The sequence below is a fragment of the Vanellus vanellus genome, assembly GCF_965231255.1.
Source record: "Vanellus vanellus genome assembly, chromosome: 1".
In the NCBI taxonomy this organism is placed as follows: domain Eukaryota; kingdom Metazoa; phylum Chordata; class Aves; order Charadriiformes; family Charadriidae; genus Vanellus; species Vanellus vanellus.
In genome coordinates, this window is record NC_138905.1 from 201291506 (window position 1) to 201303691 (window position 12186).

A 12186-nucleotide genomic window follows, 5' to 3' on the forward strand; every position below is an offset into this window, starting at 1 on the left:
TGAGGTTTAGACATTGCACAAGTTATCCACGCAGCAAGCTCTTCTGTAATCCAGTAGGACACAAAGGTCTCTTGTAAAGTCCTAGTCTGATAGTGAACTCGGTTGGCACCAAGGGCTGAAACTGGACCAGAGATGAAACTACAGAACTGGCAGGGACAGGAGCTGGAAAGTATGGATTGTCCTAGATTGAGCTGCAGGGCCAATATTTAAGCGCTGGACAGAGGTGGGACTGAATAAATCAAGCTTCAGAGTTGGGAGAGGCAAACAGACTTGACTTGACACATACTTGATTTTTAAATGTAAACGGCTCGATCTATTCTGCTAAAAGCAGATTTCTTGCAGTGAGCATTATTCATGCTGCCAACAATTCAAAATTCTCTATTTCAATATTGACGTTTTTGGATACCATTAAATGATGGGCTTTGTTTCCACCAAGATCATAAACGACAAATATCCTGTCATGTCAGTTATATAGTGATTTCTGCTCATTTGGTTCCATGCAGTTTATGTTTTTTATGTAAGTCTCAGTTAAACTGAGCTTCCATTAGACTATGTAGTGATATTTCAGAATCCCCAGTGGAATTTTTTTATTCCGCTGTCAGTCAGTTATAAAAAATTACAGATCTCAAAGATTTTGGTATTTTACCTGAGCTACAACTTTAATATTGATAGCATACCTAGCTCTTTTTAACAGTAATCAAGTGTCAATTTTCAAATCTGTGTGCAAAATTAGGGCTTTGGATGCCTAACTTGAAGCAAATATCTCATTTTTAGCTGACCCTTATGCTCTTGTGATGTTGCACCAAGTTAGTTTGCTTCTCAAATTTTGGTGTACGCCCTTCCTCCAGCATGTCTTTAGTCCACTGCAAATAGATGCTTTTTGGGGCAGGGCCAAGCTTTTATGCTTTTTATTATATTTTTTTTTATAGTGTCTATAATAACCAGACTGTGCTCCCAGTGGGAGCTCCATGGAGTTTATGCAATATATATAAAAACAGTAGCTAAAGTACCAACTTGCTGTCCAGGTTTTGCAGTTTTAGAACTCTTCCCTTCATTTTATATATATTTGGCACTATGAAATTAATTAACGGTAATAGGGGTGCAATTCCCTAAACTGCCCATCCTCATTCCTCTTTCTATCGACATGCAGATGCAATACTAATATTTAAAAAAACACATCTTTTTAACTAATTAAAATGAATTTCTCCAGAAAGGCTTCATTGATTACAGTGTAGATAGATAGCTTTTGCTAAAATGTCAGTTTGTGTTAAGCACATGCTGCCATTAACCTGGTTACTGTGCACCTACAAAAATCTTTGGGTACTGAAGTGCTTTAAACTGGTCCGTGATGGAAGAGAGTACAGTCACACTACAGCTTTAGTTACCACAACCCATCAGCTGCCAATCCAGTCTTCACTGACTAGGAAACCCTTTAACGCTGCAATTATTTTAATTTTTTTTTTTGCAGTGTGGCTGCTTCTGTTCAAGACAGGCTAACTGAAGAGAAGTTACCACAGGCTTGGTTAACTTTGCACTGAAGTCATACCCGTATTTCAATACAGATTTTACATAAATTACAATAGACGTATTGTACCTAATCAACTCTTTCCATAAGTGTGTGTGTGTAACTATGAACACATGCACACAATAAATAAGGACACAATCTGTTGTACATTTAAAAATTTGCTCTGTAGCCTCTATAGGTGTCTTGTTCCCTATCTCACTTTCCTTCACCTCTGTAGAAAACCCCCTTGACTGCTACCTTTCCTGCTTCTCTTGTGTCCAAATATACAAAGGTCTGCCAAGGGCATACCGTATCTGTTCTGTCACACTGACAGAGGGTGTAAACAACAACGACAGAATTTTCAAAAGCACCCTGCCCTCAGCTAGTGAAAGTTTTACCATCTACCTCCGTGGAAGCAGTTAGGATGTCTTTATGGCTTATCCTTGCTGAAGCTACAGGCTAGGACACCCTCCGTGCTGAAGATATCACTGTGGCCTTGTGCTTTGTGTCTCAGCTCTGTCAAAATGAGCCAAATGAGCTCAAACAATCCAAATCGTAAGAATTTCTCAAGTTGGGTAATACCAGCTGAACCAGGGTAAGGGGCTGTTACGTAAGGAGTTCCACCAGTAAATCAGAAAGAAGAGCGAAATGCAGTGGGGGTGTAGGAGGCTGGAGGTGCTTGATGTCTTACACCGGGCTGCCTTATGTAGGACATGACACGGAATCGCAGCCTCTAATTCCCAGGGAACAATTCTGCAACTCTTGTGTACGAGCTAGTGTTTGGAGCAGTATTTAATTCCAGCTATTACAGTTGTGTGACTGGACTTGTCACGTAGCCCAGGAATCCCTTTCACTTCTTTTCTGTGTTTTCCCAGAAGAGGATGCCCCATGTCGCTTCTTCCCCTTTTCCTCCCTTCCTCTCACAAGCCTTAAATACGGCTCATGTTTCTTCCTCTGTGCCACCCATCCTTCTGTTGTCCGAAGGATAAATTGTTGCTTGCATTTCTGTACGAAACCCTGCTATGAAGGAGGCAGAACTGATACAGAGCTGGTAAAGAGCTAGCACTATCTGAGAGGTTATTAATGAGTATCATCCACTATCTGATGTACAGATACTTGCAGAGGTGCTTGAAGTTGTGGCTTTTCATAATTTAAGAAAATCGCATATCTTGTCTTTCCTTCTGTTTGAGATTCTGATTTTCCCCAAATACATAAGGCCCTACTTACTGATGCCTAGAAAATATTATGAAGCTTTGGAGCATGATTAGATGCAGTGTTCAGAAGCAATAGGGATGGAGAAATACTTCTTAAAATGATTAATGAATGTGTAATCCAGGGCCGCTGATCTCATTTTAGTTATTGAGTGGATTTTCCTCACTTATATAGAAAGGTAATAGCTTCATTAAGTACTCTGGAATGAAAATAAGAAAAATGTCTTAAGGTAGTATGGGAGAAAATACCTTTGATAAGCTGATCACTATGTGTCCTAAGTGGAGGCAAAACCCCCTAGGCCTGCATTCATTGTGGTATTTAGGAAGCTACAATAGGCACTGAAATCTATTTACAAATTTAGGCTCTGCTTTTTTCATGTTTCAAGGTTAAAGTGGGTGTTCTAAATCTGACCCTTTTATTGGCACTAAAGGCTGTAAGAAAACATCAACAGTAATTTAAGATATTGCTTATTAAAAATGTATGCCAACAGCAGTTCTTGCAACACTGTAGTCCCTCATAATGTAATTCTCCAAAGAGCAATTGAGCAGTTTATTTTTATCACTATTTTGGCTTAATCTTTTGCATAATTTGAAATGCCAAGCATTTCGTACTGGTATTTTGTTATTTGTACCATCTGGAATAGAAAACCCTGTGGTTCTTAGCAATTCAAATTAGTGGAGTAATTGTCACTGTACTATAGTTAAGAGTAAGGTTAGGTCCTCTCCTCCAGGACTTAATTTAAAGTAGTCTAGAGGTAGATCTAAGAGGAAATTTTACATTTGGGAAGGTTTTGAAATTTTATCATTTATTTGTGCCTTCCTGCTCTGCTGTTTATTCACAAAGAATAAACCGAAACAAGTTTTATGGGTCTTTTAAGTACTTTCCATTAGCATTTGCTTAGTGCCATCAAGGAACTGGCTTGAACATTAAACCAAATAACTGAGAGACCAAAATCATTAGATGGAAACAAATGGCTGTTCCTGGCCTCTGTGCCCTTAAATCTTTTGTTTGTTTTTAGTAGTATTTAAAAAATATCCTGTTATTTTGATATTTGATGTTTAGAAACATATCAGCTTGCAAAACAGGTAATACTTTCCTTCAGTTCTTTAATATTTGACTAAGCCACGAGCATACAGATACTTTGCTTAGAAGCTGCCTATGATGGTTTCACACGAGGATTGCAGAATAGGAGAATTGATTTAAACTCACTGCACCAATCTACAATAAAATGGTTTCAGCAAATTACATTGTGTAACAGATTTTAAGGCAAAAACTAGATATTTTGTTTGAATCAAATGCTTTACAGTTGTTTTTTTTTGTTTTTTTTTTTTTTGTCGTTTGTACTAGATAGGACAATGGCCATTTCAGTGATTTCTTTTAAGAAAAAAACAAAACAAAACAACACAACAACTTGTTTTCTGTTAGTGGAGCTATTCAAATAAAATAGAAACTTTCCAGTAAGGAGTGGCTTTCCAGTGAGGAGCACATGTGTCATCAGCAAATGGTAGGTTTACTCTCAAACTTCTTGAAAAGGCATTAGTAAGCAAGGAAAAAAGCGAGCTTCTGGCAGTGACTACAGACCAATGCAATCCGTAATCCTTGGCTAATGTGAAATGTATGCAACGTAATGTTTAAAACATCTGTTAGAAACACTTGAGGAATTGATTTAAGAATGAAGGTAAGTGCTTACTGTGTTGTAGAAAGTCTTGTTTTCGTGTTTGGTGTGCACTGGCTCAAATCTAGACGGAGTGGTTGAGTCACTGCTACTCACCTGCCAGCACTGCAGAATGTCATTTGCTGCACTGGCAGCTACTGTGCTGCAGTGGGTTTCCTCTTCCATTAGTGACCTAATCATGCTTGTTTCTTACCACACCGCACGCTCCTTTTCCACCATTCCGTCTTTCTAAGCACAGTGATAAGGGAGGAAAGGGCTTGCATCCATCTCTTTCTGCTACTGCACACTTATTTTAAATTATTGGAAATATGAGGTCATTCTGCAACAGAGAACTTTCTGTTTTCAAGGAAATGTCACTAAGAAAATGGTTTTCGTTTCATTTTATAAAAATACTTTAATGTTGCAGAGACTCTTTCTATTTTTTTTATTGCATGTCCCTACTTTTTGAGGTTGTATCACCTCATTCTGAACCAAACAGAATTCTTGTTTATAGCCACAGGAGAATTTTCCATATGTATTTTTAAATCTAAACGCTATTCTGCTTGGAAAAGTGGTTATAAAAATGTTACCATAGGTATTTCTATATGTAGTACTTAAAAATTCTCAAATCAGTCCCCATCATTTTAGATTTCAAAGATATTTTTGTCTAACTGCCGTGGCTACAAAATTCCCACCTGGTCAGGTCAAATGGATTTTTTTACATCGTCACATACAATCATTAGTAGCAGTTCCACATAACAAATATGTATGTGATTGATACCTTTAACTTTGCTAGGATTACACAGCTTCTATAGTTCTGTTTTCCAAAGGCATAAGCAAGATTAAAAATAAAAAAAAAAGGTTAGTTTTTTTTTTGTTGTGAAAATCTGCAAACTGGAATATGTATTCTTTTTCCATCAGACAGTGTAATTTCTATATAGTCACTTTTTTAGGATATTTTTATTTAGGTATCAGGAAAAAGTAAGGTTTACAAATGTCACTGCCATAAGCTGTAAAACAGACAGAGTTTGATAATAGCTAACAGGATATGTATAAATTACTTTGTAATAAAAAGGAGATTTATATTCTACCTTCCTTGCCAGATGAATGGCCAGGATGTTGCTGATAGAAATCAGCATTACAATTAATGCTGTAGGAGTGGCTTTAAATTCCAATTAAGTTTCTGCAAATAGGTTTTTACTGAAACTCTACTTGGAATGGTTCTACTCTTTTTTTTTTTTTTTTCTTTTGTAGTGTTTGAGAAGAGCTCGTTTTTCCCCATTCTTTGGATTTGGTATCAGTACTGGTGTTCATTTTCCTTATCTTCGTTCCTTAAATCAGTGCCTTCTCTTGTTAGCAGGCTATGCCATGGAATTGGTAATTTGAAATTTTGGCATCACTGAAATCAGTGGGAATCTTGCTTATTAGCATCAATAGCTACATCAATAGCCAATAAATAAAATGGGATTGGGCATCAGGGAAGGGGACAGAACTCAAAGGGTAAGTGGCACAGCACAGCTCAGGTCTAAAAAACTTAACAGCCTTTGGCCCTAAACCAAAATGTCCTTGTCCATTCTGCCTGTGGGGAGTTGTCCCTGGTCTATGAACCATGCCCGATCATTGTCCTGAAGACTGGTGGTGGTGGTATGCCAACAATTAAACAGGGCGGATGATCAAAGGCCTGCACTGGAACACATGCCTTAGCCATGCATACTTTATTAATACAGAGGTAGTGAGAGGATGAACATCTTGCTTCTATCATGGTGGACAGAAAAAAAAAAAAATCGACCCAAAGGCAGAAATTATCAAAAGGGAAAAACAGAGTAGAAAACGCATCGTAAAGGAGAGGCAAACAAAAGGTGTCCCACGGCAAATAGAAACAGGACATTCATTCCTGCCAGTATGAAAAAAGTCTCCCCTGAAACAAGAGGATCAGATTTATCAGAGGAACAGGTATGGCTAATTTCCAGGAGCTCAGGAATCCAACTCCTTTGTCCAGAACCTTGCATGGTTCCAGTTCTGTATCATCAGCTCTTCCCAGCTCCTCCCTATCTACTGCAGAGGTCACATGCTAGACAGAATCTGGGGTACCCATAGTTTATTCCTTCAAAATTAATGTTAAATTGTCACCAGACATAATTTGGGAGTATTGCCTTGTCATGCGATGTGCCATGGGTTGGGGAACTTCAGCCAACCATTGACAGCAGGATTGTCTGCGCCACTGAATGTGTCCCACCATTTGAGATGTTCGGCATAGAGAGTTGAGATCGCTCTGTTCCACTCCAGGGTCCCATTCAAACAATTATGCATGCTTCATAAAATGCTAAATCACTCCTGTGATCCCAGTTGGCGAAGAAGAATTTGATTTTACCAGTGTGGCTTGGTGGTTCAGCTGGTCTGGAAACTGTTTTAGTAGCCGATATAGATGGAACTGCAGCAGGTTTCACTGCTTCCGTCCTGTGCAGTCATCCAAGTTTGTGCCCCTCCTGCCACACCCTTCTGCAGGTAGTATATTCCTTTGCTATCAAGACATACCTGGTAACACATGTTCCCCAGGGCTCAGTATTGGGGCTGGTTCTCTTTAACATCTTTATATATCGATATCTTTAGTATCAATGACCTGGATGAAGGGATCGAGTGCACCCTCAGTAAGTTTGGAGACAACGCCAAGTTGGGCGGGAGTGTCGATCTGCTTGAGGGTAGGAAGGCTCTACAGAGGGATCTGGGCATGCTGGATTGATGGGCTGAGGCCAATGGTATGATGTTCAACAAGGCCAAATGCCAGGTCCTGCACTTGGGTCACAACAAACACATGCAGTGCTACAGGCTTGGGGAGGAGTGGCTGGAAAGCTGCCCAGTGGAAAAGGACCTGGGGGCATTGCTGGCTGGACATGAGCCAGCAGTTTGCCCAGGTGGCCAAGAAGGCCAACAGCATCCTGGCCTGTATCAGGAATAGTGTGGCCAGCAGGACTAGGGCAGTGATTATCCCCCTGTACTCAGCACTGGTGAGGCCCCACCTTGAATAGTGTGTTCAGTTTTGGGCCCCTCACTACAAGAAAGACATTTAGATTCTGGATCATGTCCAGAGAAGGGAAAAAAAAATGGTGAGGGGTCTGGAGGACAAGTCTTATGAGGAGCAGCTGAGGGAACTGGGGTTCTTCAGCCTGGAGAAAAGGAGGCTGAGGGGAGACCTTATCACTCTCTACAACTACCCGAAAGGAGGTTGTAGTAAGTTGGGGGTCGATCTCTTCTCCCAAGTAACATGCAATAGGACAAGAGGAGATGGCCTCAAGTTACACCAGGAGAGGTTTAGATTGGATATTAGGAAAAATTTCTTCACAGAAAGGGTTGTCAAACATGGGAACAGGCTGCCCAGGGAAGCAGGGTAGCCATCCCTGGAGGTATTTAAAAGACGGGTAGACATGGTACTTAGGGACATGGTTTAGTGGTGGTTTTGGCAGTGTTAGGGTTAAAGGCCCCTTCCAACCTAGGTGATTCTATTATTCTACAATTCTATAAAAAGATAAACCTAAGAGGCAGCCTTTTCATTCCTTTGGACATAGTACGGAAAAATCTGTGATGGCAAACTGTGAAGGGGATTTAACAAAACAGAAAGTTAAAAAGATGAAACAACAGAAACATGAACAAAGTCCTAAACTAAAGCAAAGAGTTAGATCCATCCTCTTAATAAGTTAAAATAGGTTTTTTATTATTATTGGTGAAGGGTCAGACCCACAGAATTTCTAACATTTTCTTTTATTCCTGTAGTATTCAATATAAAAGCATTGCTGAGGAATGAAATACAATATTGCAGCACTGGCAAAGCTCTGTTTACATAGATACTGTGTTGGATTCTGATCCACCTGACCTCTGTGGGTTTTAAGCTTCCTTCCATTTTAGTGGGCTCATCTTTTCTTAGCTTGATACACTTTCTGCAAACAGGTCCGTTGTGTCTTTCCCTCCTTCCGCAGAAACTCTGCTGTCTGTTGCTGCCAAGTGGCAGTTTTAACTCCCTGTCATGGAGTAAAGTCATAAATGTTTTAGTTTAGTCAGGGACTGGAATTGAGGACCTGTTGGAACGAAATGGAATTGTTGGCTGGAGGTCTGTATCTCATCTTCCTGCTCAGAGCAGAAGGATTGCCAATACTGGATCAGGACAGTCATGGCTAAGCCTTGAAAATATCCCAATATGAAGAGTGCCTCTAGACAACCCATGCCAGTACTGCACTACTCTCCTAGTGACAGGTTTTTTCCTACTGTCCAGTGTGAACCTCCCAAGCTGTAGTTTGTTGGCATTGCCCCTTGTTACAGTCTTGCACTACTAAGAAGAGTTCAGTTCCATTGCCTTGTAACTGCCCTTCAGGTAGTTGTGGCATGTTACTATATTGCATCTTAGTCTCCTCCTCATGAGACTAAACAAACCCAACTCCCCCATCTTCTCTTTGTAGGTCACATGCTTTGGGTGCCTGACCGTGTGAGTAGTCCTCTGCCAGGATCTGGAACTGAGGAAGCCCAAAACCATCACATTCTGGTGACGATATCCTAGATCCAGCTGCCTAAGCAACAAGTAGAGAGTCACTTCCCTTGATCTGCTGGTCACCCTCCTTCCAGAGAGAGCGTGCTGTTGCCTTATACTCAGCCTGGTATCCCCTGGCTCCTTTGAAGCAGGGCTGCTATTCAGCCCATCGCTGCTGCACAGCCCATGCTGTGTCCTGGCCGCAGAACTTTGCACGCGTTGAAACTTGGAGGTTTCTGTTGGCCCCCTCCATGAGTTTCTGCAGGTCCCCTTAGTTCGTTGGGATCACCGATAGACTAAAACTCTGTTTTCAGGAGAGAGAGCACCTTCCATAAGTCTTGAATGGCATGAGGACTTCCCATACGCCCTATGAGATAAAGTAGAAGATGCGTATCAATAAATATTCACGACCAAGTGACTGACAGAAGCGCAGAAAAAAAAGGTTTCCTTCCGCATCCTTGAGAAACATGAGGTTTATCAGCTGTAACTTTGTCAGCTCCATGTGGTGGTGGTGGTGGTGGGTGCCTGGATGCTGGGAATTACGGGAAGCATCCGTATGCGCTTCCCTGCCGGCTGTCCCGCTGAAGGAGGCACAGGCACGGCTCCGGCAGCCTCATCCCGCCCGCGCACCGCCGGCCAAGCCCCACCCGCGGGGCTGCCCTGTGGGAAATCCCACCCGCGGGGCTGCCCTGCGCGGAGGCAGAGCCGGGGCCGACAGCCTCCGGGGGGAAACCCGCTGAGGGGCCCGGCCCGGGCGCGCTTCTCCGCCGCCGCCGCCACTGCCGCCGCTTTTAGGGCGGTTTCTCCGCCCGCTCCCCCCTCCCTCTCTCCTCCCCTCCTTCCTCTTCCTCCGCGGCGCAGCCCTCAGCGCGGGCCCCACCCCCCCTTCCCCGTGTGGGGAGCGGCGGCGGCGGCGGCAGGAGCAGCTAACGGTCCTTTGTGTGCCGCGGCCAGCATGTGAGTGGCGGCGGGGCGGGAGGGGACGGGGCGGGAGGGGAGACCAGGCCGCAGGGGTGCGGCGGCGCGGGAGCAGCTCCGCTCGCAGGCCCGGCGGCTCTATCTCCCCACCCGGGAGAGAGGGACAGGCAACCGCCTGCCATCGCTGTACTCGGGCGGGCTCCGGCGCCCATCCCGGGCCTGCGGGGTGCCTGAGGGGGAGGGCGGGCGGGAGGGAGGGTGGGCGCCGGGGCAGGGCGTTTGCGCGTCTCTTTTCAGCCGGTGTGTGTCGTGTTGTCGCAGGCTGGCCCGGGTGACCGTCCTCCATGACTGCCTGGGCTGCAGGACCTTCGAGCTGCCGCCTTCCGCGGCGGTGGGGGACGTGAAGGCGCGGGTTGATGCGGCAGCCGGCTTTCCCCCGGCCCAGCAGCGGCTGTGGCACCGCGGCAGAGAGGTGAGGCGGGGCGGCGGTGGGGGTGAGGGGGCGGTGGGGTGGGGGTGGGGGCAAGGGGAGGGGCACCTCCGCTTCTCTGGTGGCCTCTCATACCGCCGCGCTGCTGGAGGTCTCCACCCGGCGGCCTCCTGCATCTTGCCGGGGCTTCTGGTGGGCGGGCAGCACGGTGTGCGCGCAGCCTTAGGTGGGAGTCTGTCGTGGGAAGCGAGGAGGTGGTTCGGGCCAGCGGCTAACCCGCGTACTCCTCTTGATGGTGCCAGCTCCTGTCGTTCGAGTTTTTGTGTCTTTTCCTGACGTGATCCACGTGCTTTATCCTTGTTTCTTTGGGGAAAGGGAGAGGGGAGAGCAGACGATTCAGCCGAGAGTGCTGATGTGCTTGTTCTGCCTTCCTTTCGATCTTTAATTGATTTTTCTCCCTGCTCACCAGCTTCAACAGCAGTGTTGATGCTACCGTGACAGGAAGCCCTTACAAGTTAAAAATTGGGTACAGGGGAGAGAGTCAAATGAATGAATGACCTTGTTCTGTTGAAGGTAGCAGCCTGGTGTCACCGTTTTAGTACTGCTTGGCATGCTGCTGGCCACGCTTCTGGGAAATGGGAAATTGGTGGGGTAGGATGAGTAAAGGCAAGAAGGGGAGAGAGACGAGGTTGGAAATTAGGGTTAAATAGTACAAGGGGACTTGCAAATGCATAAAGGAGAAGAGAAGGTTCCAGGGAGACCTTATTGTAGAATTTCAACGTACAAAGGGGGCATGTAAGAAAGATGGAGAGAGACTTTATACCCAGGCCTGTAGTGACAGGACAAGGGGCGATGGTTTTAAACTGAAAGAAGGTTGGTTTAGATTGGACATAAGGAAGAAATATTTTATGATGAGGATGGTGAAACACTGGCACAGCTTGCCCACCAGAGGAGTTGCGTATGCCCCATCATGGGAAATGTTCATGGTCAGGTTGGATGAGGCTTTGAGCAACCTGCTCTAGTGAAGCTCTCTGTGCAGAGAGGGTTGGACTTGATGTTTAAAAGTGCCTTCCAACCCAAACCATTCTATGATGCTAGGAAAGAACCAGATGTTAGTAGCTGTATGGGTCAAGAAGCTTTTAAGAACCTACATGGGGAACACGAGTAATCTTTGAATGGTCATGTTTGAAACAAACTGCCCATGTAGTTTATCTTTTGTTTTCTTGCCTGGTTTTGTGTGTCCTTGATTTTGTTCTCTCCAGGCCTTCCTGTTTTGGGAGGAAGGAGGTCTGTATCACTTTCTAAAATTCATCTGGAAGTGAAGATCTGAGCAGCACTCTGGCACAGAAAACTGTCTTTTGGCAGGGAACAGTCAGTAAGCAGACTGTAATAGCTATTCTGATTTTTTAATATTAAACTAAAATACATATGGGAATATTTGTACTGTAGCAATTCTGAAAATCCTTTATAGACTTTTGAACTCCTATCTACTGGGATCAGATTATTTTTAATTTACTGAGGTAGTAGAATATTCATCAGTAAAATCTTTTCTCCATTAAAGCTCCTACATGCAATTTACAGATGTTAAGTAAAATCCAGTATCTATTTCTCTCATAGTTCCTTACAGTGTTAACTTTGAATCTGTTCTTTGTGCTGGTGTTTTGCTACAAAAATCCTACCTGAGAAAATTTGGTTATTCTATTCCTTTAATACCTGGTAATGCATTACAGCATTCTGTCGATTCTTTTTTATTTTAGTGAGTCCTGAGTGGGTAGTGTGCCCAGTTTAAGCTATTTTACATCTTGAGACAAGATCATCTCAAGTATAACATTTCTGTAGGAACTTACAATAAACGCGTTGTTGTTGTAAGTACTGTTTAAAACTGGTTTAAGTGAAAAGGGATAGTGTTCTTTTTCTTATCAATGTTTTTAAGTTATGACTACAGACTGTGG

General features: G+C 43.7%; 1 protein-coding gene across 1 annotated transcript in view; it reads left to right on the plus strand.

The window, feature by feature from the left end:
• The window catches only part of SACS (sacsin molecular chaperone), a gene marked incomplete at its 5' end in the record, with an annotated part of 78118 nt that overhangs the window by 36167 nt on the left and 29765 nt on the right, over positions 1-12186 (plus strand). The window contains one exon of the mRNA XM_082495852.1: positions 10126-10276. Within this exon, the coding sequence (XP_082351978.1) occupies positions 10126-10276 (151 nt within the window). The remainder of the gene's footprint in view (positions 1-10125; positions 10277-12186) is intronic.